This window comes from Halichondria panicea, chromosome 2 (genome assembly GCF_963675165.1).
Source record: "Halichondria panicea chromosome 2, odHalPani1.1, whole genome shotgun sequence".
NCBI classification, from domain to species: Eukaryota; Metazoa; Porifera; class Demospongiae; order Suberitida; family Halichondriidae; genus Halichondria; species Halichondria panicea.
In genome coordinates, this window is record NC_087378.1 from 4989815 (window position 1) to 5017190 (window position 27376).

General features: G+C 39.9%; 2 protein-coding genes across 4 annotated transcripts; one reads left to right on the forward strand and one right to left on the reverse strand.

Moving 5' to 3' along the window:
• Nucleotides 1-2326: 2326 nt before the first annotated feature.
• On the reverse strand, nt 2327-6390 carry LOC135331165 (uncharacterized). 3 transcript variants are annotated; one of them, XM_064526235.1, is made up of 7 exons: nt 5634-6390; nt 5423-5575; nt 5151-5363; nt 4816-5102; nt 4653-4758; nt 4261-4562; nt 2327-4083 (listed from the first exon to the last, which is right to left on the reverse strand). In XM_064526235.1, exons 1-6 carry the CDS (start codon nt 5904-5906, stop codon nt 4503-4505), a joined length of 1092 nt encoding a protein of 363 aa, XP_064382305.1. In that variant the 5' UTR covers nt 5907-6390; the 3' UTR covers nt 2327-4083; nt 4261-4502. The 3 variants fall into 3 exon arrangements, with proteins under 3 accessions (XP_064382305.1, XP_064382304.1, XP_064382303.1); XM_064526234.1 differs by having other exon boundaries at nt 2327-4163; XM_064526233.1 differs by lacking the exons at nt 4653-4758; nt 4816-5102; nt 5151-5363; nt 5423-5575; nt 5634-6390 and having other exon boundaries at nt 2327-4163; nt 4261-4507.
• A 1117-nt stretch (nt 6391-7507) lies between these two features.
• On the forward strand, nt 7508-26361 carry LOC135331173 (E3 ubiquitin-protein ligase CHIP-like). The gene is made up of 9 exons (XM_064526247.1): nt 7508-7788; nt 12662-12857; nt 23075-23151; nt 23212-23300; nt 25628-25685; nt 25731-25784; nt 25840-25922; nt 26005-26038; nt 26086-26361. Exons 1-9 carry the CDS (start codon nt 7708-7710, stop codon nt 26209-26211), a joined length of 798 nt encoding a protein of 265 aa, XP_064382317.1. The 5' UTR covers nt 7508-7707; the 3' UTR covers nt 26212-26361.
• Nucleotides 26362-27376: the final 1015 nt, after the last annotated feature.

Genomic DNA, 27376 nt, shown 5'->3' on the forward strand with positions numbered 1-27376 from the left:
GTGAAACAGGAAGCGAAAAAGCTGTTTAAAAGATTTGCTTTGCCTAGAGAGGTGGATTCCGAATCAGTGCCAAAAGTGAGATCAACTGGGATTCGACTTCTTTTTGGAGAGAGTTTGTGAAACGACTTCCAAAAGTCCTGGGGGGATTTTAGCTTGGATGTAAGAGAGTCTAGGAAGCGGGAGCGAGCAGCTTTGAGTGCTGCAGTGGTGTGGTTTCGGATGATTTTGTACTTGGACCAAGCTTTGTCGGTTGCAAGGTGACTGGCTTTCTTGAAGGTTTGGTGTTTCTTACGAATGAGCTTTAGCACTTCAGATGTGAGGTAGGGGAGGTTGTTTGTACGCTTCACAAGTCTTGAGGGGATGGAGTCCGACATAACAGACATAAAATGTGTATGCCAGTCATTTCAGGCCGAGTCGATTGGTGAAGATTCATCTAGAGAAAAGTTGGTTAGACTGCCATTTGCTGAATTGAAGTCAGCTTTTTGGTAAAGCCACATTTTTCTTTTAGGGGTTTTAGCAGGGGGGGGGGCGGGCTACATTACTGAGAGTTAGCAGGATGCATGAGTGGTCAGATGAGGAGAGGGGTGACAGAATTGAGTAGGAGTGTGATAGACAGTTTGAGAGGTAAACGTGATCAATTGTGGATGAGGTTGATTTTGAAGACCTGGTAGGGTGGGAAACCACTTGGGACATAATTATCGTGTTTAGCTTGAATTGATGATAAGGACCCGTTTGTCCTGTTTTGAGACACATCGATGTTGAAATCCCCAAGAAGAATTAATGAGTGATTTTGTTTTAGTTGGGGGGAGGACATCCAGAGTATCTTCTAGGTTGTGGAGGATAGAGGTGTTTGCTGATGGTGGTCTGTAGAAAAGTGCAAGGGATAGCTTGCGAGAGTTCAGAGTAAGCTCTAGGATGAGTAGTTCAATCTGGGGGTGGACGGAGAGGACCTTGAAGGGAGTGGAGTCATGGATAAAAATTGCAATACCTCCGCCATGGTGACTTCTATCTCTGCGAACGAGGGAGAAAGAGGGAATGCCAACTACCAACTGCCAACTACCAACTTAGCACTCAGGTACGGTGGCCTTGAGTGCTACTCCAGTTGGTAGTTGGCAGTTGGTAGTTGGCAGTTGGCAGTTGGCAGTTGGTAGTTGGCAGTTGGGAGTTGGCAGTTGGCAGTTGGTAGTTTGCAGTTGGGAGTTGGCAGTTGGTAGTTGGCAGTTGACAGTTGGTAGTTGGTAGTTGGTAGTTCGCAGTTGGGAGTTGGCAGTTGGTAGTTCGTGACCTTTAAACTTTGCAGTTAGCAAATGTAGATTTTTGCACTGCCTCTAATCTTTAGCCATAACTTTAAATATAGCCTCAATAGAATCTAAAAGTGCCAGGCAAAACCTGTTTCTATAATTCCCCCCTCCCTGCTGGGATCTGGGAATATAGGTACATGAGGATTAGACTTGAAATGATCTCCCTACCTAGATGTGTACATATAAGATTAATATTGCCATTGCCGTCTTAGGCCAGCTAGATATCGGTGCCAGTATATCATAACTTAAAAGCAGGCTAATTATTGTTGCAAAGTTTAAAGGTTACGAACTGCCAACTCCCAACTTCCAACTGCCAACTGCCAACTCCCAACTACCAACTCCCAACTCCCAACTGCCAACTACCAACTACCAACTACCAACTGCCAACTGCCAACTACGTGTTTGAACTATCAAGTAGCAACTGCGAACTACCAACTACGCGTTTGAACTATCAAGTATGAACTACCAACTAGAGTAGCACTCAGGGCCACCGTACGATTTCCAGCCTCTTTGCAAGTCTCGATTTCCAGCCTCTTTGCAAGAGTCTGGTGAACTTCACTATCACCACTCGCGTCAGGCCCTAAGTGCCGCGGTTAGATAACCTAGTAGTGATAATTGGGTGTTAACCAAATAGTGTAGTGTAGAGCAATTGGAATCCATTATTTAAAGCCAGAGCAAATGAAAGCAATGTATTCGATCATTGGAGGAAAGGACACATTTGTGTCACTGCCAACCGGCTATGGAAAGTCAGTAATCTTTGCTGCATTACCTATGGCCTTTGACCAATTGAAAGGTGAACTAAAATTGCTGTATGAGTGTACCTATATATACGCCTTTTTCTGTTTTGCAGGAACATCTGGAAGCATTGTACTTTGTATTAGTCCCCTGATGATGGATCAACAAAAAAAGTATGCAGCTGGAGGATTGACAGTGGAATACGTTGGAGAAGCTCAGACAGACCATAGTGCTATTAACAGAGTACGAAAGGAGAAGCTCAGTTGGTGTTCATCTCCCCAGAGAGCATATTAGCGAAGGGTATTTTTCGAAATATGCTTCTGTCACCACCGTATATAAAGAATCTCGTTGCAGTAGTAGTTGATGAAGCCCACTGTGTTAAAACCTGGGGAGATGATTTTCTAGTCGCTTTTTCGGATATTGGAGATTTAAGGAGCCTCATTCCAGACAATGTCGGTGTTCACGCACAACAGAAACATTTTACATTGTCAGTAGAAGGTTATGTATGGACGATCCTACTTTAATTGCCTCCCCTCCTTTCCGAGACAATATTTCTTATGAGGTTCACTCTAAGATTGACGTTGAAGAAAGCCTTGGTGACAAAATTGCTGATGAAATTCGAGGAAAACGGAAGTCATACCCTAAAACAGTGATTTACGTACGAAGTTATGCCGATTGCTCATCTTTATATATGGTGATTAAGTGCAGTCTCGGATCCTATATAACTGATCCACCTGGATGCAGTCCCAATGTTAAAGGTCATCGACTAGTTGACATGTTTACTAGATGCTTTCTGTTAGCAAAAAAGAAGATGTGTTGAATTCTTTCACCTCAGTTGACAACACATTACGTTTAGTGATTGCCACAACAGCTTTCGGATTGGGTATTGACTGCCCAGACATACGAACCATTATTCATTGGGGTATGCCTTCATCAGTTGAGGAGTATGTACAAGAAACTGGGCGTAGTGGCAGGGATGGACAACCCTCACAAGCAATACTATTTGCAGGAAAAGGAGGAAGATATGCTAGTAAGAAAATGAAAGACTATGTTTTAAACAGTAGCATGTGTAGACGTCGTTTACTTTTTAAAGATTTTTTATATTACAAAGAAGACAGTATTAACGTAGAAGGTAGTAGTTGTTGTGACATTTGTGGCTTTATTGCAACGAACTCATGATTACATTACACACAACATGCAAAGTATTATTCTAGACTAGCTTCTTTAAGGTTGTGTTAATTTTTTTATAAGTTCATTTCTGGAGTTCAGTTTGAAAATACTTTTCTTGAATTTATAACTGGGATGGTTTCGGCCAGGAACATTGCTAAACACTTTGTTTTTGATCAGTGTATCAAAAATTAGCTTAAAATCTTTTTCAAAAGATGGATAGGGATGCCTATCACTTCGTATTTCATTGGTAGTCTCTTTCTCAAATGCTTCGCACACAGTTTGTATCGGCTGTAGTGTTTTCCCAGCTCTCTGTATTTTATCTGGTGACACATTGGAGCCCATGCCACGAACAACTGTCTTCAATCTTCGATTGAGATGCTCCATGTATAAATCACATGGTATGTTAGCACCTTTGTAACCTCTTGTGTTAACACACCTGCTCCACAGCAACTGCATCTTTTGCCTCTCAGAAAATACATAATGATACTGAAAAAGAATATTCACTGCTTCTTTGGCATAATTCCTATGCGCTGATGATTTGAAAGGCACCAAAAGCAGCTTCCAGTATCTTAATATGCGGTCTCCATCTGCCTCCCTTACAGCATCGTGAAACCCATACCAAAGAAGACCCAACGAGAGAAGCTCTGTGGCGTATAGGTGCACCTTATCATTAGAATCGGGTGTTGTTTGACCAATCTGAGAAACATCTTGAAAATGCACAAACGTATCGATCATCTCCTTGGTTAACGTGGCCAAATTGTGAGCTTTCTTTTGCATTAAATGATGTGCAGCTGCTGTGACATGGCAATGTACAAGGAGGAGCATAAAGTCTTCGGCTGCATTCATGTTCTTCTCCGGGTCAGCTGGTACAACATTCCTGCATATTAGATTTCGAAGCTGATACATGGTGCCTACTTCCCGGGTAGACTCTTTACTATAGTGACGCCCCCAGACAAGCTGTGGCAACAAACATAAAAAGTTTATTGCAACATTCGAGGGTATAATTATTGCATGCATGCATGCATGCACATATAATTATTGTACTTTGCTGTACCCTCAAGAAGGTCATCCTAGTGTGCCAGTCCTCCACCACAGGGATGATGCCCTCAAGCCAATCTCCAGGGCTTTCCTCGGTGTCCCTCAGAGTCTGTGTTCCACGAATTCTGGCTACCGTTAATTGATCTCCTCCAAAAAGCACTTCCCATAGCCTTGTATCGTCGAACGTGATAGTGGTTCCGTTCCCAAGAGTAAATTTGCCTTCACAAGACAAAGTAGGGACCAGCTCCATGTAGTGCTTCAAAATTGGCTCATCTCCTCCAGCTTATTCTCATTAAGAAGCAATACACTAAGCGGAACCTAATTAAAAAGTTAAGAGAGGCAAAGTGTTAGTATATGCATGCATGAGTAAATGTATACTAGTGCACTTTCTTTGTGTACGTTTCATACCGTTTTCGATGAAGATGCCATTTCCTCCGAGTATTTACTGGGGATGTGTTTCATGACATTTTTCTTCTCACTGTCAAATACATCTCCCATGTGCTCAACTAGTATTCTGCATTATAATACAAATAACCTAATGGAACGCAATAATTATTTGCTGATACTTTACCGTGAAATTAGTATCTCCAACTCCGTTTTGTAAGCTGAGACGTCATCACTGGAGGCTAGTAGCTCTGATGCCTGTGGTTCAACTCGAGATGGTTTCTCTTCTGAAAACCTGCACATATCTATTCTATCACGAACAGCAAAACCATGAAAATAGTGCCCTTCATGGCCTCTCATATCTGCTCTTTGATACCGTGGCTTCACCCTCTTATCGAGGTTGTCCCCAACAAATTTAAATCCAGTCCAGGTGAAAGTGGAACTTGATGTTGGCTGGGACTGGTCACTTGGATTCTGAAGAAGTCAGTTTTAGATGGGTCTACAGTATTTATTCTAACCTACCTGAGGATCATCAACGATTAAACTGGTCTCCAGATCATCTGCTACGTTCTCATCCACCTCATTATCCTCAACAGATGTAATCGGACTAAAATCTGGATGACTATAGTCATCAGATGAGAAGCTTGCGTTAAGCTCGCTCAGAGGTACATCCTGTTCTGTCAGGGAGTAGTTCGCATCAGTAGCGGTTTGTGATGGTAGTGTCAGCGATCGATACTGTGATATGAGTATTCTATATACGCTAAAATTACTAAAATTAATGATACAAATTTTACCGATACATCCGCAGTGGGTTTGGGGATTCTCTCAATCAACTTGTCCCGCCACTCTTGTACTTCAACGTCATAGTCTTGAGAAATACCTCTCACAATGTTCAGCGATCCTTTGTGGGAGAGGCATAAGTTCAGTGGCTGCAGATTGCTGAACACCTTGGAATTAAACAATATGTGTTAATATTATTGAGTTATGATAACAATTAATTAATACCTGCTTGTGAGTTCCATGTCCATACAACATGACGGAAACAACCCTCTGGACTAACGATAGGTGTTGATGCCTGCACTTCAACAATTGGGATGCAATAGTGCAAATAAGGGGTATACGGTTTTCTGGGTTTGGTATCAGCAGCGAAAGCAGTGACATGAGAGTTGGAACCATCTTATAAAGCTCCAATCTCACTGTCTCCCAGCTGAATCGTTTCACTGCTTCATTGTTGTCCCTTAAAATTGAATCATGTTTATTTGTACCTATCTTCTTCATCTCATTTTTGATTGATAATTAAGTCCACGAAAAGTGTTCGTTAATAAGAATTACCTGCTATCATGAAAATATTTAAAGGCGTGGCTTCCGGTAAGCAGTCATTCCGCGAACATTGTGCAACAAAATGGCTTTTAGAGGCCAATCCACGAAATATAAGTACCTCGAAAATTTCGCGCTATACGGTACGTGGATTTTTGGTTGTGTAGTACACGATAGTACACGAATATAAATGTCACGAAAGTGAACGAAAATATCCATTCGTCAGAATCTGACGAACGACTGACGCATGCGCAGACAACTAATACCAGGCCTAGTTGTTGCCTAACAGTTATAAAAGCGAAAACTCGGCCTGGGATCAAGGCTATTATCCGGCCTTTTTCCCCAGTGGGAAGTGCAGCCTGGGATCGAGGCTATATAGCCTGCCGGATAAAATCGAGGTTCTACTGTAATAGTTTAATCAACCATGCACCACGTGGGTGACCATAGTACAAAAGGTTCATTGATTAATTACAAAGAGTTTTACTAACAAATTTACTATTGAATCCACCCACGCGCAAACAGTGTTTACCAGGCCTAGTCAGGCGCCGCCGCCCTCTACCGTTGCCCAGAAGGAGGTCGGGAATCAAGCCTATCGTTCTGTTGTTGGAAATTCAACAATTCCACCAGCTCCAATCAGATTGCAGTATCTCAAGGGAATGATCACACCCACTCAACTGTACCACGTGTGAATTTTGCACACGTTGGATTGACTGAGAGGCGAGGCCAACACCCACTTTAATAAATGATATTCATCGCTATTGGTTAGCACCCACATAGAATGAATGATATTCATGATACTATTGCGTAACAGGCCAGAACAAACTAGCCTCCTTCGCAGCCTCTCCTTTTTCTGTTCTTTATCACAGAAGAGAAAATTGGAGGAACAAAGAAAGAAAGAAGGAAGCAACTAAGAAAAAGGAGAGCCTGCCTTGCTAAGTCGCGTGATCCCCTACTGACGTAGACAAATTTTAACGAGCGTGGGTGAGAGAAAACCTCAATAACTGTCCTCCCACACAGTACTTGGAGCGCATTTACCAGGAACATAATCTGTTATGAACAGTACAGTACAGTGCAGTAGAGTCAGCCTTCGTGAGACCTTTAGTCAGTAGAGGAAGTATGAAAGACTAGAGTAGAGTAGACTATACTGCTGTAATAATTATATCTACTAATCAAGTGGGTCTGTTCTGAACTCAGGAAAAAAACTGAGCTAAATTTAGATATTTAGTCTCTTTAGTCTTTACTAGGTAAAGCCCTCGTCTACGATGTCTCCACGCTTGATTCTGGATTACTATCTACGATGCTAACAGCTTTTATTTAGAGTTTGCAATGCGTAGGCATGCTGTAGCTTTTTGCTCTGTCAGGCTCCGCCCAGCTAGTGATTGCCCACGTTCATTTTCACTCGTCTACCACTCGTCTACCGTCATGGGACTTAGCAAGGCAGGCTCTCCTTTTTCTTAGTCTCTTCCTTCTTTCTTTCTTTGTTCCTCCAATTAGTCCCGTATTTTATCTTATTGAACTATGACAAAGAACAGAAAAAGGAGAGGCTGCACGTGAAGGAGGCTAAGAACAAACTGTGATTGTGATAGGCTTGATTCCCAGGAGGGCGGCGGCGCTCGACTATACCAGGTTGGGATCGAGGCTAAGCAAAAGGTCAACCTATGTTGTACCTCCTCTGACTAGTATTAGTACGTTGCGTTCCTGTTTATTTTTGTTTAGTGGGGCCTACATCCGTGCTGTAATTAGAAGAAAGACGGTACATGAAATGGATTCCAGAGATTGTGCAAAGAAATATTTTCAGGAGGGGTGCTACAGCCAAGCTTTGGAAATATATACTGAAAATGTGGTAAGCTGTCTTATTAGATAGAATTTCAAAATTTCCAGCTCCAACCTACTGTACTTATTCGATTTACATGTAAGGCGACACTTTTACGAAGCCAGAGGTCGTTTCTTTTGGAGGTTGTTGAAAAATGTGTTGAAGTTCTGGTAGCGAGTCCAAACAAAAAATCTAACTTTAATTTTCTAAGCTACAGTGTATGTAATATATGACCATCAGAAAGAGCTCACTTTTCAGCTACAAAATGATATGCAACACTTGTGTTTACCTTTAAATTTGACTTCAGGATATCATGCTAAAACACGGAGGTAGTGTCCCCATTTTTTTTTATGGGAGGTGTGGGCACATTCTAATCATGGATTAAAATTACCATTTATCATATCTTTTAACCTAGAGCATCTACAAACATGCTGCAAAAACTAAAATGAAGCTAAATGTACGTACTATAAGTACATCATAGTTTGAACTTGACATCAATGAAAGATAAAATGTACTTATATTACATGTATAGCTAGTAAAAAGAGCATACTTTTGTCTAGCTAGTGATGATACAAAAATGACTTCTAAGTCTCCTTTTGGATGTAAATCGAACTGGCATACTGCCCGTAGACGAACAATCTCAAGAATCAGTCAATTCGAAATGCAGCCATTCTTCACTTGAGGTAGTGGTCAGTAGTTGGTAAGTTTGAAGTGTTTACCGAACTTTCCAGACCTACATTGTATAATACAATAAGTTCACAGTTACATGTATACTATACTATACATTGTAGTATACATGTATGCTATAGTCTATAGCATAGTTTCAAAACCAAAGAATACTTTTCTTCTGTTCTAGATCTAGTGTTGTTCAGGCACTGCAAATATCACTAACTAGATTCAAAATCAGCACAAAGCTAGTAGGCTTGTATTTAATGGTGTATAGACAAGTAGCTTCAAAAATACATGCATTACATACAAACTATCACCTGTGTTGGTAATAAAAAGGAAGCGCTATGTAGCAGTAAGACAAGAAACACAATTTCACAACACTCGCAATTATCAAAAGGTATATACGTACCATGCTCAGAGTTGTTAGCTTTATACCCCCAAAAGAGATTTTTCTGTACTGATCACAAAATGTTTAACCAAAAGCAACAACAACAATTAAATTCAAAGAAATTGATTTGCATACAGCCAATTTTTACCTCATTTAGCAGGTAGAGTAACTCATAAGCTTTAGATTGATATATAGAACAGCGAAATTTGTCCAGTTTAAGCCAAAGAAACTTTCACTTTAAACAGTACAGTAGTTTGTGCCACACCTACACTGTACTTTTGAATGAAAAAGTGGTGACGTAATTTAATGACCTTTGGACTCGCTAGTTCTGGTGTCGCATGTTTAGAGGGCGCATCTAATTGGAGGTTACTCTACTATCCTCGATTATAAGCGGCTTAAATTACATTGTTTCTTGCGGCCTGGAATCAAGGCTATGGTTTGACCTCTATTTAGGACGCGACATAAAAAAACAATTGTCAACGCAGCAGTCGCTACTTTTAGAGGTCAGAAAATTGGAAAAGATCGAGGGTGTCGCATATTTGGAGGGTCTCTTTAAATCGAATAAGTATACTGTATTTATTTGATTAAACGCCGGACGTTTATTTCCTAGCAACATCTGTAGAGGGGGCGTTTAAATGAGATAGGCGCTTATTCGAAACGGGCGTTTATTGTTTTGTCTACTTCAAACTCTTGCTCATCAGCAGTTATTAATTATGCTCTTTTTGGCTGCTGCCATATAGCTCTCAGCTTCAATCTTAAGTCGTAGGAGTGGTGTTTCTCCCTCTGTGTCCTCTCTGCCATCATAAATAGTATCTATGCTGCCATTGTTTCAGCTGGTTCCACGTGCTAATTCAGCTCCACCCACATTGCCACACCCCATACATGAGCAATTATTTAAGAGGGGCGTTTGTTGACAAAGACAGCTTTTACCATGGGCGTTTAAACGAGATGGGAATTTAATCAAGTAAATACGGTATATGGTATCGTACTTATCCAATTTAAAGGCAACACTTTTAAATAATCATTACAAAGCCAGAGGTGAAAAATTAACGTTGAAGTCCTGGTGTCGCATATTGGAGGTCATCGAGGTTACTCTACTAGGCTAAGCCTCGATTACAGGCTGCTTAAATTACGTTGTTTCTAGCTGCCTGGAATCGTATTTAGGACGGTTGTTGAAGTTGAACCTACACAAATGCTGTTATAACATTCTCTAAAAAGCGTCACCCTACTTCACCTAATGTACCCCTTGTTGTTGGCGACTCTCATGCCCTTGAAAGGGATAACTTTCGCTACCTGGGATCTCATCTGATCTCACATGGTCCTACCACACAAATATAATAGTCGCAAGTTAGTAGGATTACTCATAGATAGAGTAGAGAGGGATTGGAAACGGAAGTGATTCACGTGATGTTTTACAATGAAGTGTACGTAGTGGCTCTGGGACCATCCGTGTATCTCTTCATAACTCCCGCAAAAGCCCGGGAAACTTATTGTGTCCAATGCATACATCTCAGAGCTACCCCCATTACTGAATCACATGCCCCCTGCATGGTGTAGGTATCAATTGGAAACGAAGAAAATATAATCTCGATTGTCGTGAAGTAGCTAGAGGTACACAGAGCGCTTTTTCATGCTTGTGTTCCTATAGTACCTTTGATATAGCTAAGGCTGTGTAACTAAATAGTGTCCTGTGTCCCGAATGGCCTCAAGTATTAGAGAAAGTTGGTGTTTAGCAGCAGAACTGCTCGTGGACTCTTACAGAGAGCAAAACAATTCTCATGAATTATTCATGTTTAGCCCTCGTGTTAAAAAGTAAGCCTCGATTAAAACCGCAGAGATACACGGATGGTATTTCGAGGGTACTTCCGTTTCTAATCCCTTTCTACTCTATCTATGGATTACTCTACTGGATCTTTACAATTCTCAAGCCCCTTTACACTCAACAAATTACATAAATCACTGATTCGACTACACATGGAGTATGCCAGCCCTGTGTGGGATCCTTTTCTTGCCGGTCACCTTAAATCGAATAAGTACGGTACCGTACGTAAACACACACACATGCATGCATACACTCTTCGAACCGCCCACCCCTACTTTTGCCTGAAAGGCCTGATTGCAATCGTAGAAGCGCCCAATATTTTGCATGCTTATAATTGAAGTCAACAGCATACAGGATTTTTTGTAGACATTTTTAGACTGTATGATTATAGATATCGCATCGTGCATTCGTTAGGAACTGAGGTGTCAGTGTTATAGTTGGGGTTTATGAAGCAAAACACAGTTTTGTATAAAAATGCGAGCAGCGACGATTATTTTAATGAAGCTTCAAGTTGCTTATAATTATACATGTACGTGCTAAAACAACGTAATGGTACTATGAGTCAGCTTATATAGAGCTGTGTCTAGGCTATACTGAATTGGTAGAGCTCAGATGAAACTCATCAAAACACGGCAGCCTGAGCGACACCTAACTTAATGAAAATCACTCTGGAATCGCCTCCTTTACTTACAGATAATTATGGTTAGGCAGTGAATTAGAGGAAATTGTAGACATAATTTATGGAACAGGAAGAGTGCATGGAATTTCATCCTGTGATTTACATTATCGTTAGTAAGACAAGGTCTTTGTTTGGTTGGAGTGTTTCAGGCCGTAACACAGTGTGTTATGGCCAAATCCCAGCCCCCCCCCCTGTATAAAGCCTAATGTGTATAAATAATTTGTTTATGTAAGAGTGTGCGAGTAGTCGATGTACTTGGAATGGTCAAGTAAAATATGATGTTGCCTCCGTACAACGAGTGATGCAAGCTGTGCTGTGCTAATACCTCTCGCCATGTTTTGCTTTCTCAAAACGTATTAGTGTGTCTACAGAAGAGGTAATTAGTGTGACTGTTATTATGCTGTGCTAATACCTCTCGCCATGTTTTGCTTTCTCAAAACGTATTAGTGTAGAAGAGGTAATTAGTGTGACTGTTATTATGTGACAATGAATCACACATTCATTATAGAAAAGGAGCTTAACATTTGCTACTAAACAGATTATGCTATGATCGATTCTGAAGAGACTGCAACAGCTTCACTGTAAAATTAGGCACAAGTGGAAAACAAAGCTTTAGTTTGCAATCCACAAATCAAAATCTAGCTAAAAGCCTATAGAAACTTAGTTTTCGTCGCATTGCAACCGTTGAGCAATGACAGCTAGAATATATAGACACACACACACACATACACACACACACACGTACACACAGTCAGCTTTAATACCGTATCCCTCGTGCGGCTATGCCTTAAGGCATTAAACGTGGAGATGTTCAGCAGAATTTTCTTGTGAACACATTAATTTTAAGGAGACCACTTTTTCAGTATGGCATCACATACTTTAGCTGATCCCAACCTTGTACTAGGCCCTTTTCACCCATTATTCTATTCTTTAATTTTTGAAAAATGTGCCTATTATTCTCATAAAAAATCCTGCCAAAAAATGTGACATACAAAAGTAAGACGTAGAAATAAACACTACACACAACTGACTCAAGACATAATTAATATATCGTATTATCTTGCTGAATTGAACTGATCCATAATTAGGTATTCCTAAAAGGCCGGCTGATTCATGAGACAAATATTCACCTTCAGCCATTTTTTGCCATGAAAACATCGCTATACAAAACTTACTGTAATGATCTTTACCAAAAATGGACATTGTTCCCAATTATTCTTTAGACACCTATTATTATTCCGAGCATAATTTAAATTGTCAGGGCCTACCCTGTACGCGTGAAGCCCCTAATCAGGCATCTCGATAGTCATTGTTAACAAGTTTACACACATATGTTTTGCTGCAGGCAGTAAAACCAGATGCCGTTCTCCATTCGAATCAAGCACTGTGCAATTTAAGGCTTGGAAATTGGGATGATGTCATTGATAGCTGTGATAAAGCTATCAAACTAGATTCCTGCTCTATTAAGGCTTACTTCTTGAAAGGACAAGCATTGATTGAGTTGGGAAAGTTTGATCCTGGGGTGATCTGCTTAAAAACAGGTGATTTTAGTAGAATGTAATGTACGTAATAATTATGATCTGCTTAAAAATAAGTGATTTTAGTAGAATGTAATGTACGTAGTAATTATGATTGACTAGCAACGTTCCACATTCAAACTGTTGTATTGAAAAGCCAGATCTGGAAACTAAATGCACAGCTAGTTTTTGAGGCCTTCATATAATTATGTATGTATGTTCATTTTTACGTAATTGCGCCATTTTGGTTTGAGGTATCAATGTCCTTGACGCGTCCCCGTGACTTGTGATAATTTACAGCCCGTATTAAGTGCTTGGCTAGCTTCTTTACCTTGTCTAACTCATGAATACTGTCTGTTTTACGCGCCATGCTGGCCAAGAGGATCTGAGCTAGTCTCGCGTTAGCCTCGGTTAGAAGAAAATTTTCAATTTGTAATGGTTATTTATGACTGGAAATTTTACTCTCCAAAATGTTCGTTTTGACAAGTTATTATTACTATTTTTTTAAGAGTCAAAAACATTTGTTGCCCTGTGAGTAGGTAGATCAAAGCAATCCAGTACTCTGTATATGATGGCATGTTGCACTGTGTGTAAATGCAGTGGATGAAATCTGATTTGTACTTATGGCCCACCTACTCTGGGGCCAGACCACTCCCTTGCACGTGATCTGACATGTGTCAGGGAGAGGGTCTGGCATTTAGAGTCACTTAGCTCAGTGTATGTATTTTATATGCAGCTTATGGGAGCACATGATCCGTTTCGTAAGGCGACCCTCCAAGTATGCGACACCCTGGAGCTTCAGCAATTTTCTGACCTCTAAAAATAGCGACAGCTGCGTTTACTTAATGTTGCATTCTAAATAGAGGTAAATGTAGCCACTCCCTAGCCTCGATTATAGCCCACTGGAAAATCAATGTTTTTAAGCGGCCTGAAATCGAGGCAATTAAGTAGACTCTGTAGAGTTACCTCTAATTGGATGCGACTCTCTAAATAATAGTTAGACACTGTTTTGGAGGTGTCTATGGGATTTAGAAGCCCAAAGGCACTGATTTAGTATCCTGAGCGTAGCGAGGGTACTAAAGTGGCTGAGGGCTTCTAAATCACATAGACACCGACAAAACAGTGTCTAACTCATTTAGATACTAGTGCGCATGCGCAAACTGCTTGACTATGCAATACAATTACTTGACAACGGAATACTAGGTATACTAAGTAAATTTGCAGGTATACTAAGTCCCATAGTATACCTGCTCTGAGGCACTTTTCCCATGTACTTCCCATGTAGATCTTATCATAGATAGTAGAGGAAAGGGATTGGAAACACAGGGATTTCACGCGGCCCATGCGTGTCGCACCGGAAATTGACAGGAAGTTAATTTAATGGGAGGAGATTGGGGGAAAAGCTGCTTATTATAGAGATGCTGATCAACTACTTAGCTACATGTAGTTGCTCTGGTTGCTGCTGTACATCTGAATGACTGACACTTTTCTCTTTGCAAATACTTGAGTGGAGATTACACATTCTCCAAACCTTGAAAATAACAAGGCATGCATTTACAAAGAAATTAAATCTAGGAACTCAATAATTATTTATACTTTATGGTACTAGTACTAGGCACTGTTCACTGCTTCATAACATTATGACTTTCACACAATCACACAATTTTGATGTTTACATAAAAATGTTTACAAACACAAAACATAATTTTTATGAGCCTGACGCCCTTTTAGGCAATGGTGTATTCTCGTCATCGGTCACTGTTTAGCTCTTGCAAAAGAATTTACTAATCATAATACATAACAGTGGGGTTATCATGTGTCCCTCCCCTCTGCCGTTGGCATACAAAAGGGTCTTGGCAGATTTTCTGATTTTCTGAGTACCCCTGGGAAAAAAATGTATGGGTAAGTTTGAATTAGTATATTTCCAAAACGATAAACGTTAGCAAGGAAAATCTTTTCTTACTGCACATCGGGATCATTAAGCAACATGTAGAACTAAACAATAGTGATGTACAATTTATTGTTAACCAGTAGCTCCCCCGCAAAACAAGTTACTTTTGAATCCTTGTTTTCACACTTAAAAGCAAATATTCAACATTAAACAGCATAATGCTCAACTTGGCTATGCCTACTGCATATTTCAATGCTCCCTCTACACTCTGATCACTCTAAAGCAACCATGACTACTTCCTAGCTCAAGATATCCCCCCACAAAGTTTCTTACTTACCAATTCTTAGCTAAATACATGTAAAACAGTGTAACATGGAGCTCTGATGATCAAATAAATTAGGTAAATGATGTAAACCATACATTTACTATGGATAATGTACATACATACTAGCTCTGCCAGTGCTTACTGCAGTTTTCTTCACTTTCTTCTCTTTTGTCTTTGCATCTGGCTCGCAATCAATCGCAATCAATACTTGCGGAATGCAACACGCATGGTGTCAGAATTCTCTAGAGCAATACATTGGTCACCTGAGATGTTTCCAATCCCTCCCCTCTACTATCTATGATCTTATCAACTAGTGTCTAAATATTAATAATTGTTCAACCTCCAAAAGAAGCGACCTCTGGTTTCGTAATTATGCCTCGAGGCGTAGCCGCACGAGGGATACGGTAAAGCTGACTGTGTGTGTGTCTTTAATAGCTGTGTGTCTGTCTGTGTGTCTGTGTGTCTGTCTGTGTGTCTGTTCCAGCTGTAACTGCTCAACGGTTGCAATGCGACGAAAGCTAACAGCTTCTATAGGCTTCTAGCCACGTTCTCTTGGATTTTGATTCGTGGATTTGCAAACTAAAGCTTCTTTCTCGAGTTATGGCTAGTTTGACTCACATTGAAGGCTGTTGCAGTCTCTTCAGAATCTTTCATAGCATCATCTGTTCGCACAAACTTTCTATTCAACATATGAGTTAGCCTTGCACTAAAGCGCTAGCTTTTTGTTAGCTACAATACTCAGAAAATATCTGTTAAAACAGCTAGCTAGCATGCAGTAGCCATTATTTGTGAAATTGATCTCTTTGGACACACCCTTTAATTATTCCTGTGGATGTAATGGGCATGCGCGCTCATTCCCCATGTGTGAGAAACAATATCAGATCCAGATCCTCCTGGCAGAATCATCTTTGTCTTGAAGGCCTGGTAAGCCACAAAACAAACAATATAGATAACAATATGCATGTACACAGGTCTTTTCTTCTTAGATATTATATACACTGAACTACAGATCCTGGAAGAATCAATTTTCTTCTTTCTTGAGGTCCTATATAGTAAGCCACATAATACAACAATAGACGCATGTAAATAAGTCTTTTCTTCTCAGTGACTTTATATAGATAAGCTAACTTTAATATAAAATTCATTATAGAAACTAATATAACACTCTAATACTTTTCAGCGAAAGCAAAAACATGGCGAGAGGCATTAGCACAACGCCAGCTTGAACACTAATTATTAAAAAGTGTCGCTTTAAATAGCTTTTTTATCTATGAAGCTAGCTATTTTGTTGTACAGCTATGTAACTACAGCTATTTTCTTTCTGATAGAGTCAGTAGCAGTAGTATAGTATAGTAGACTTTCACCAATTAGATGGGCGTGGCCTGTCAGTGTCAGCTTTCACTTCGTTCAGACGATTTTCATTCACATTGTTGCAGGCTGTGAGTCTTTTGTTAACAAAGCAGGCTACGGATAGCTATCTGCTCTTTCTCAGATGGGCTAGAATCCTTCAATCGAACTTTCTATCTACTTCCTTCAATCCACTTCCGTTCGTTGTGACGTCGTTGTTTTACTGAGCATACACATTATTATCTTGCGTTAGCCGGTATCTGGCTAATTTATGGTTAGCGCATGCGCAAGCAGTCAATACCAGACCCACTTCGAGGAAGTGCGGCCTGGGATTGGGCCTACATTTATGCTAACTAACTTTACAGTTGCTCGGTATCTATGGTAACATGAGCAGAGCCCGTCACATGATTGATGACGCGTGGCCAACCTCCTCTGATGTCAGGCTGTCTGTAAATTTATTATTTGTCATAATTATATTCCTTGCCCTTTTAGAGCTCTGTAGCTACCTCTAGGTAGGTATCTCAAGTCTATAGCTTTAGGCCATACTGATACTAACTGTGTATATCTTCTAATTATCTCGGAATCCTGGACATTTTCTAAATATCCGGATAATACCTTGAAATTTAGAGATAGCGTATAGCGAGTATATTTCGAGGGTATAAATGTTCGTGGTTTTCGCGGATTAAGCATGTACCGCGAATTTAATATCGCGTGCATACATGCTGCAAAAAGGCTGCTATTCCACGACAATTAAATCCGCGAAAATGTTATACCCTCGAAATAATATTATACCCGCTATACGGTACATCCAAAGCAACGTAGCTTTATACCAGTAAGAGTGCTGCACAAGTTAAACAGAGGAGTAGGAAGATGTTTTTGCAAGGGGGTGCTGATCTGGCTACCGACAAATCTGGGGGGTTTTGGCATTCTACAATAAATTCTGAGCAAATTTAATATAAAATTATTGAAATTATAGACCAAGGAGGCACTATGACTGGACGTGTATTAATACATATTCGAAGGGAAACACAAAGATCGACAAGAGATAGCTGTACCGAGCTCCTAGCAAGAAAGCTGAATGGCTATACCTAATCAGCTCTCTTGCTTGGGTCTCTAGGAAGTCTATGGAACGAGACAGTTATCTCTTGTCTTTGTGTATTCACAGAATATGCATTGAAGTCCCGTGGTACTGCCTCTTTCGCCATAATTATTCCTCATGGCGTAGCCGCACGAGGGATACGGTAAAGGTGACTGTGTGTGTGTGTCTGTTCAGCTGTAACTGCTCAACGGTTGCAATGCGACGAAAACTAACAGCTTCTATAGGCTTCTAGCCACGTTCTCTTGGATTTTGATTCGTGGATTAGCAAACTAAAGTCTTCTTTCTCGAGTTATTAGTTTGACTCACATTGAAGGCTGTTGCAGTCTCTTCTGAATCTTTCGTAGCATCATTTGTTCGCACACAGTTTCTATTCTTCAACTTATGAGTTAGCCTTGCACTAAAGCGCTAGTAGTTAAAAGAGTCAGAAAAAAGCTGCTGAAGCAGCTAGCTATTTAGTAGCAATTAATTTTGTGAACTTGATCTCTGGCAGAGACACCCCTTATTCCTGTGGATCTACATGTAATGCGCATGCGCGCTCATCCCCATGTGTGAGACAATCCCAGATCCTGGCAAAATCAATTTTTATCTTTTTTTCTTGAGGTCCTGGTAAGCCACAAAACAAGATACCTTGTAACCATGATATGCTCTGACACTAAGGAATATCCATTAAAACTCTCAGGATACTCCAGGGTACAAATCCCATGTACAAGCAGGGTACATTCATATACCCTAGGCAGAGGAGGTACGACACGGTCCCATGACCTGCCAAAAGGATTATGAATCTCATTAACTTGTGCATGAATATCATTCAAGGCTGATAGTGGATTTGGTTTGGCGTGTATCTTTCAAGAAGTACACTTGACGTTTCTAAGATCAATTGCTGGGCTTATACTGATGTGAAATAGCTTTTCAACTTAGATTTTGAGATATTTTATTGTTTTTAGTGTAAATCTGTTTTAGAGTATTCAATAAGTATTTTGTGCCTGCATTCAAGATAGGATCACTGCCAACATCTGAGCCTTGGTTCTTACAATAAATCTAATCCCTACTTGTAAAACTCTAGCTACTAGCCAGCAACAAATTCACTGAGTTTTATGCTCTAAACTTGTCTCTTTATCTCTTTCCTTGGCAATCTGTTGTAGAAATTACAACAATGGGTAAGGAATCGTTATGATGAATTAGATGAAGTTGTATGTGAGCTCCTCCCTGACAAACAAACTGTAGTCTAGGTAACCTCCTTATCAGTCAAGTAGGCTAAAAATCTGTGTCCTTTGATGTAAGCTTTGATGTCTCTTTGTGCATATGTAGTTATAAAAAAAAAAAAAAAAAAAAAAAGAAACCTTTGACTAGCTAGGAAGAGTAGCAGCAGTAGTAGTAGGAAGAGTAGCAGTAGCAGTAGTAGCAGTGCAAGCAGGACTAGACTAGATTAAAAAGTTGGTGGAAAGAATAACTGACCGTTTGGACGTCACCTGGCTGCCAGACTTTCATCTGGACTCTTCCCCCTGAGTAGCTGGCCTTTCTCTAAGCCACAAAACTGAGCAAGAAGCTGAAGAAGCAGCTAGACAGAGACATGTACCTAGCCTTGAGAATTGTGAGGCGTGGCTCAATTAGTTAGCCCAGCCCAGAGGAATTGTTACCGTGGGTACTGAACAACCGTAGAAGTAGGGCTACCCCTGGCTTTACTGAATTAACTAGCTGTGTCTGCTGTCTAGTTGGACCAGATTTAGCTAGATAATGGGGTAGAGAATAGTTGAGAGGTGCTGTGTGTAGCTTGAACTGTACTGGCTGGCAAGAATCTAGTAAGCACCCTATGCACTGATAACTCGTCAGAATGGAGGGTATGTTCTAGGGATCTGGACAGCTGTACATCCAAAGGAGCCAGGGAGTGCCAATCATCTTCTCCCAGTCTCTGACACGCTAAACAAAAGGAGCTAGAACTGGGAGTCCCAGCTAGAATTGCTAGCCGGATCTAGACTAATAGAATGACATGGAGGCGTGGTGAGGCAGGATCCACACTAATTGATCGACCTAAAGACGCTCCTGTTCCAGATTTCACGAATGGCAAGGAAAGGGTTATGGCGCTTACTTGCCACCAGTTGAATGTCGTCATTGGAATGCATTTTTAACAACTTCTTTGACCAGGGCAATCTATATATAGCTTCTTCTTCTTTATATGACATGGACTAAAACATTCCTTCTGTGATGACATGAAGGGATTTGTAAGAGATTTCAATTTTGGCATTTCAGAAGTACGTATTGCTGTGAGTTGTCCAGGATCTGGGATAGGTTCCTTCTTTGCCCAGGTCCTTTTGACAAGGGCTTTGATCAGATACAGTAGTACTCTAGCCTTTCATGTTTCATCTTGTAGAGCTAACTTAGTAAACATCTACATACTGTTCTGTAGCTTCACACACCGCTTTGCCTCTAGTTCCTGGTAAATACGCTCCAGTACTGTGTCACAGTGTGTGGGAGGACAGATATTGCGGTTTACTCTTGCCCACGCTCAATTAAATTTGGCTATGTCAGTAGCAGATCACCAGACTTAGCGGGGCAGGCTCTTCTTTTTCTTAGACGGTTCGTTCTTTCTTTGTTCCTCCAATCCTTACCTGTGTGACTAAGAACAGAAAAAGGAGAGGCTGCGAAGGAGGCTAATGGATCCCAGCTCAATAGCTTGAAATTCACCATCGAACATAGTGGTTTTTTCACTGCACATAGGCTACTATGGAGAGTCTAGGCATAGATTGAAAAGGAAAGGGATTGGAAACGAACGGGCCTCCCTGTGTACAATGTAAATGGTTGAAACACTCCGCGTTATATTTCTTGCTTGCGAATATTTTCGTGATTGAACGGTCTGTGTTGTATTTTAACTGTTTCTAGCTCTCCTATCCACTAGCGATCACTCAGAAGCTGGGAGGTACTCTAGAGAAGTAAGTTTATACCACTGACAAGCTCTAAGTCCGTTGTCTTTACTCTGTTTCCTATTTTTGTTGAGTTTAGCTTGAATTACTCTATGTCAACTTTTATTTTTCCCTGCTGTGAAGTCAAAACAACAAAGGACATTGCTTGACTGGGTTATTATGTATCTTAGTGCTACATAGAATGGCTTCATGTTATGGATAAGCTGTACTGTTCATAAACGTTTGCAGTATAGTCCTTCAAACTGCTTTAGTATACTTTTACTAGGCACACCACGGGCCTTGACCTCTCACGACTTCATAGTAAGAGCTATTTCTTCTTGTATTGTTTAGTGATAGTGGCTGCGTGGCTTAGTCAACTTTTTAGAGCTAAATTCTCTTTACTTTTTAGAAAAATCAACATTAATTAAAAGTGATCAATTTCACCATTTCTATGTACGGCACATTGTATAGCAGTCAAGACAGGTAATGAGCATGCTGACTATAAATTTAATCCTTTGTAGTTTTAGCCACACCCTATAACGCGGAGTGTTTCACGCAAACATTTTCGTTTCCAATCCCCTTCCTCTTCAATCTATGGTCTAGGGGAGTTAACTCAGGTTATTTGCCGTTTTCCAAAACCCTGTATGCCACACATTCCATTGCCATAATTATGTGACTGGTGACGCATGTCCTATGCGTCTATGGAACCTCCGTGGTTGCGGTTAGCTTATTGCAAAGCTTACCGTAACCAAGGTGGTAACTAAGGTGCATATTCTACCAGTGGGTGTGGTCTATCTAACTTTGACTTCGTTGCATATGCGGGAGGCGTGGTTACAAAAAGGCCAGGTCTGAGTGCGTAGCAACAGAATTGTGTGAGCTGGAGCAGTGACAAAAAGACGGCTTCAAAACAATGAAAGACGACAGTAGAAACATAGTAGAGGAGCTTAATTGTTGAACGATTCTTGAAGATACTGGAAAGAACAGACAAGTAAAAAAAAATCGTAAAGAATCGACTGCAACACTACAAGAAGGATGGTTTGATGGCAGAGTTGAGGCGTAGATTGTAGTTTGGCGGGTAGGCCCTAATAAATTATACTCGGAATAATTTTAGCATAATATAATTATGTAGATGTCTAAAGGATAAATGGGAATAATAGCAATGTCCATTTTTAGTATAGATCAGTAAGTATGAGTTTCTATAGACTTCTAGTCATTTTCTTGGATTTTAATTTGGTGGATTTGCAAAATAATACTTTGTTCTCGAGTTATGCCTATAGCTTACTTGGAATGCTTTTGCAGCCTTTTTAGAAGAGTGCGTAGCAAAACTTGTTCACTGAGTATTGCTAAGTAGTGCTACTTTACTTAGTAGTTAGCTCGATCTGCACTAGAACGCTAGCTATTGGTAGCTGCAAGAGTGAGAAGAGAGCTGCAAGGCTCTGTTGACTGATGTGCAGCCATTAATTTTAGACTTGAACTTTGGCATCGATCATTTTTAATAACAATCACGGTCAATCATTACCCACTCTTTGAGTTTCCCTGTGATTCTGCAGCAAAATTAATTAATGCAAAAATTTATGTTCATCATGATAATTATAATGTGTGTAAATGTGTGTATAAAAGCTATTATGTTATTCAATTTTGGCACCTCTATACGGAGGCCCCCGCACCCGCAGTGCTTTCATTTTTTGAGAATAGTCAGAGATTAAGCGGATTTGGGTGAAAAAAGGCATAATTTATCAGAGCCTAACAGGTGGTGCTGGACCAAACCGGAATGTGTCAAGCGACTGAATTCAATGCTTCCTGCTCCCCCCCGCCCATGCCCAAACGGAAAAATCAATACAGCGTTAGAGACAGTGGACATGCATGGAAAGAATTGATATTGACTGAACAAAGAACAAACTATTTGCATTTTGTGGTTTTTGTAGTGTCTTGTCACTTTCACTTTCAAACTTTCTGTAGAATAGTGCCTTTTCTGTAGGTTATGTAGGCAAAACGTTCTAGTAATACGGTACAACTATTACTACACAAAAATGTGCGGGTTAAAATGTGGTTTGTGTAAATGGGTTGGATAACAGCTTCTAATTGCAATATAGGTGTTCATAGTATATACAATACCTGGATATCTGCTGTGTATTGTGTACATTGTTTGTACTACCTGTGCAGTTGTATGTATTCCCTTCCCTCAGTACCGTATAGCGGGTAATTTTCGTCGGGGTGAAATATTTGTTATTTTCAGCTGACCTCCACGAAATGTTAAAGTAGGCGTGGCTTACCGGAATGCAGTGCAGGCCATGAGACTGAACGAAATTTTTACTCGCGAAAACTACCTTTTTTCGAGTTGAACAAATTTTTACCCCACAAAAATTACCCGCTATACGGTAGTACAAATCCAATACACCCTTGATCTCCACGGTACAACTACATGTATTACTACTGTTTCAGATTACAGGTGTAGTTTATAGTCTAATAATAAATAGCAGGCGCCAATTGCACGTAGATCTAACACCCACAACAGCATCCAACTGTGACGTCACAACCGGTAAAAGCTGATTAAATTCTTAGCCTTACATGCAGGTCTATTGCCAAGCACGTATTGTAACAAAAGAAAGCTATCTTGGATGATTTCATAATTAATTTTAATTGTGTCATTTTATGTCTGTACGTATGTACACATGCATGTAGCACATACCCTAGCAAGAGACCAGAGAAGAAATTTTGGAGATGATATAACAAGCGCCATACGACTAGCCAAAAGAAAGGTAGGTTAGTGTGTATGCAGCAGGTACCGGTATACGTATCATTAGTATTACTTTGTTTAGAGATGGGCTTGTCTCGAAAAAAAGCACTGTGAAATGCAATCTACAGTTGATGGCCTAATCTCGGATCTCTTATATGAACACCAAAAAAAGTATAAGCCCTTGGCGTTTCAAAGAAAGAATACCTGGTCAAGTTTCTATGACTTTTGTATTAGTTATTGCCCAGCACGAGTGCAACATGCCATATATTGCACGAGGGCGCCTGCTTGTTGTCCAATGATGTCAAACTCTTCTGATTGGTCAAGTTTTTTCCCTGTAATAAATATATGTGTTTTTATGAATTCCATAGTAATTCTTAGGCTTTGTTCCCAAACTAATGGAAAAGGTAGTGGCCTATAAAAGGGACCAAATGAGTTATTAGGTGGTGCGTAAGTCCCAAAGGTAGATATCTTTCTCAAAATCTACTACTACTATAATATAATCCCAGTGCATTATGCCATATAATCATAGATTATAAGGAATAAATGGATTGGAAACACGAGTCCACGCACGTGATTTTTCCTTGGCTTTACATTGGAGGGTGGGGCCTATTCCTAAACCATCTGTGTTGCCCCCGCCAAACCCCAGGAAACACTTTTACTTGTTTGAGGCCTTATGCAGACCTTTCTAAGGTCCCCCAAATTGATTTCCATACCCCAGATGGTGGGTATCATGTGGAAAACACACACAAATTCTCAGTTGTTGGGAAAGAGCTAAGAGGTACATAGCGTTTTTTTTTCACCGTTTGAGATGGACTGCCATCAGGCTGGGTTTTCTTTCCACGTTGGAGTAGCAGCCTCTAGTAAAACCGGGGGTAACACTATCATGCCCACTATCACGCCTATTTACGTGTGGGCGGTTGGCTAAATATAGTATATCCTGCTGACTCATCAGTTTTTTGACGACTACACAGTATGCATTGCGAGTTCCATGCCCTCTTCTCTTCATACGCCCTTGATAGTAAGAAAAAGATAATTATTGTTGGTGAACATGTAGATCTTTCTGGTATTCATTGTGCACATCTTCATCAGTCAAATTACTTGCTCTTGAATAGATTATTGAGCTGCTCTCACATTGTCATGAATTGTGCTTTCACTAACTTCACATTTAAAATGCAGAACATGATTATTATTAGTATTTAATGCCAGGCCAGGCCATGATATATGTCTGTACAACTTGTCTTGTAGTTCTGGTTGTTGTTATACTGACAGCTTGGATCTTAATTTAGCTAGCTAGCTGATACCTGGTAGGTACGTAGACCTGCGCCCAGCGCTGGCCCATAGGCTGTCTTGCAGCATAGAGAGTATAGGGTGAGTACATAATATTTGTACTATTTATATCTCAAGATTGCTAAGAAATTGTGATAGTGATACCATTATAAGTGAATGAATAAGCTACAACATTATGAAAATAATTATTTCCCCAAAAGTTATTGTAGTGGAAAATCATTTTAGGTGAAAATGGGGGTGATAAAAAAAATGTGTGTAACATCCAAATATCTCTGGAACTAAAGTACTTCTGGACAAATTTTTGTATCAAAAGATAGAAAATTTATTAACAAAAACAATTATACCTTAGCCGACAAATTTGCTTGAGTTCCATCGCTAAGCGAAAAGGCACCCTATAATTGAGTAGTAATCAGTTTGTGTGCATATGTAAACTTTACGAAACCATGGTTATATAGACTATTCAGGAATGTTGTGCCAGAGTTCCCTTACCTTAGCCGACAACGATTGATCTTTTCCATTGCTAAGCGATTGTCCACTATAGAACATTTTTGCTCTTATATAAACCACCACATACCCACCACCTTTGGTTTCCATGTAAACAATTTTGGGTATATTTTAGAGTATTCTTCTATCTTCACAATGGTATCAGCAAAATGTCTTAGAAATTTTCCGATTACAAGATATTCACATTATTTTATGTACCAACCAGCAAATTTGCGTTTTTTACTCTCTAGGCTGCAAGCACTATAATTATTAAAATCGAAACCACACCCATAGATCAATTAAAGGTTGTCAACTGTCGAAGGCTCAACTAGCGAAGCTCAACTGCAGAACACCAAGTTGAGAACACAACTATATACCGAGTGACCTTCAGGGCCACCGTATTTGTGTGATTTGTCGAGTAATTAATTTTCCTATAGAACCGGTAATTAACTGCACTAGCTGGACTTGCACGCCCACAATCAGTCACACGTTCAGAATAGTACGATAGGTTCATGTAATCCATGTAATGACTGCTTGCGGGCATGCATGCACGTCTAGTGCGGTTATAATTATGTACCCAAAACCTACAATCGTACAGTTTAGGTACTTTGACCAGGAATTCTTTTTGTAGCTTGTAAGCCAAACCATAATCACATAACCCCAGAGCAGAAACTTGGGATTGCCGATAAATATAATTGTCGATGCTCGTTTTATTCATTACCATGCAGATTACTAAGGGAGATCAGGGATAATCCTGCAAATATATCTACAGTGAAAAGCGAGTATGTAAGTAAACCGTTCTTCCATTTCGATTCTCTAAATTCACCGTAGGAAATTTTACAAGTTGATATAAAGAATGTTTTCTTGAGGTTTGACGCAGAGCAAGTGAGTTATATAATACTATACGTTGATATTTTCATGATTAATTTTTATTTTGTAGGGAAGAGAAGTTCCCGACTTTTTCTGTGGGAAAATAAGTTTTGATATAATGATGGATCCTGTAGTCACACCTAGTGGAATAACGTATCCTCACACAGTTGTGATGCTGTAATCATCAAATAAAGCAATAAAATAATATTATAGTGTGTATACTTAATAATAACAGTTACAACAGGCGAGATATTGAAGACCATTTGCAGGTACTCTAGCGCATGTACACGTGCAACTAATCATGATTTCCTTGCAGAGAGTTGGAAATTTTGACCCCATCACACGACAAGAACTAAAATGTGAACAGCTGATACCGAATCTAGCATTGAAGGAAGCCATTGATAGTTTTATTTCTAGAAATGAGTGGGTAGAGGACTATTGAGGTTATGGAACATTGTATTGAGGTACATTATAATTATCCTGAGAACGAAGAAAGTTTTGTTTGGTCGTCATTATTAATTAATTTCTGGATTTTAATATTGGAGTTGATTTTAGTTGATTTCAGGAGTTGAGTTGACTCTACGAAAAGTGATTCTGATCTACGAGAGTTGATGCGAAGTTGCTGCATGTGCATGGCATGGTAAGAATTGATCTCGTGGGAGTTGATCTTTATCTCGTGCACAGAATGGCTCTAAAATACAAATGTAACAGCAAGATCATCTAAAAATTATCTTCAAACCTACCTCAAGCCTTGCCTATGGCGCTATTATTAGTGCCATAATTCAAGGGGGGTATACTTTTTGCATTAGGGGGTATACTTTTTCATTAGGGGGTATACTTTTTTATTATAGGGGGTATACTTTTTTTATTAGGGGGTATACTTTTCATTATGGCATACTCTTCATTAGGGGGTATACTCTTTTCATTAGGGGTACACTTTTTCATTAGCGTATACTCTTTTCATTACGGGGTACACTTTTTCATTAGGGTGTACTCTTTTCATTAGGGGGTACACTTTTCTAGGGTATAAATTTTTTTCATGAGAGCAGTATAGGAGAACATTATTCAGTATACTTTTCACTGGAGCCCTTATTTTATGGGCTCCTGATAAATCGATGACCATTTCCAGAAGACATTCGACTTATTGATCGACCTTTGACCTGAACACAGAAGAAATTCAGAGGAGGCTGGAACCACTTGACCTTAGTCAGAATTTTGTTATAATGAGATTCATACACAAGGCGTCATCGCATTGGAATGTTTATCATGTGCGTGGGTGGAAAACGTCTGCAATTACTATAGTGGGGGTGGAGCTTCGGTCACATGACACTGTACTTAACTTACTGTAGCCAGAGGAGGGAGGACACGATTAACCCTCTATAGCTAATTAGCTAATCATCGTGACCTTTTAATTACATTCTTTGAACGAGTTCATCTTTTCTTTCTTTATAACCTCTACAGATTGGGACACACAGAACAGTATTGTAGTATGAGTGACAGGCAATTCTTGCAGGCACAGAGCAAACCATACAAATAAAAGGGGTACTAGAAGCTGAGACTGTTAGTGTCATTTATGTTCTTCATGTTGGAGACACTCTAAACTAAAC

Bases quoted from the DNA above. Each gene is read 5' to 3' on its own strand.
- LOC135331165 (XM_064526233.1), bottom strand. From the start codon at position 4,494: ATGGAGCTGGTCCCTACTTTGTCTTGTGAAGGCAAATTTACTCTTGGG. The intron at 4,164-4,260 runs GTACAGCAAAGT...TTGTTGCCACAG, and splicing joins CTAGGATGACCTTCTTGAGG to CTTGTCTGGGGGCGTCACTA.
- LOC135331173 (XM_064526247.1), top strand. From the start codon at position 7,708: ATGGATTCCAGAGATTGTGCAAAGAAATATTTTCAGGAGGGGTGCTAC. The intron at 23,301-25,627 runs GTATAAGCCCTT...ATTACCATGCAG, and splicing joins TTATATGAACACCAAAAAAA to ATTACTAAGGGAGATCAGGG. The intron at 25,923-26,004 runs GTATCCTCACAC...TAATAATAACAG, and splicing joins GTCACACCTAGTGGAATAAC to TTACAACAGGCGAGATATTG.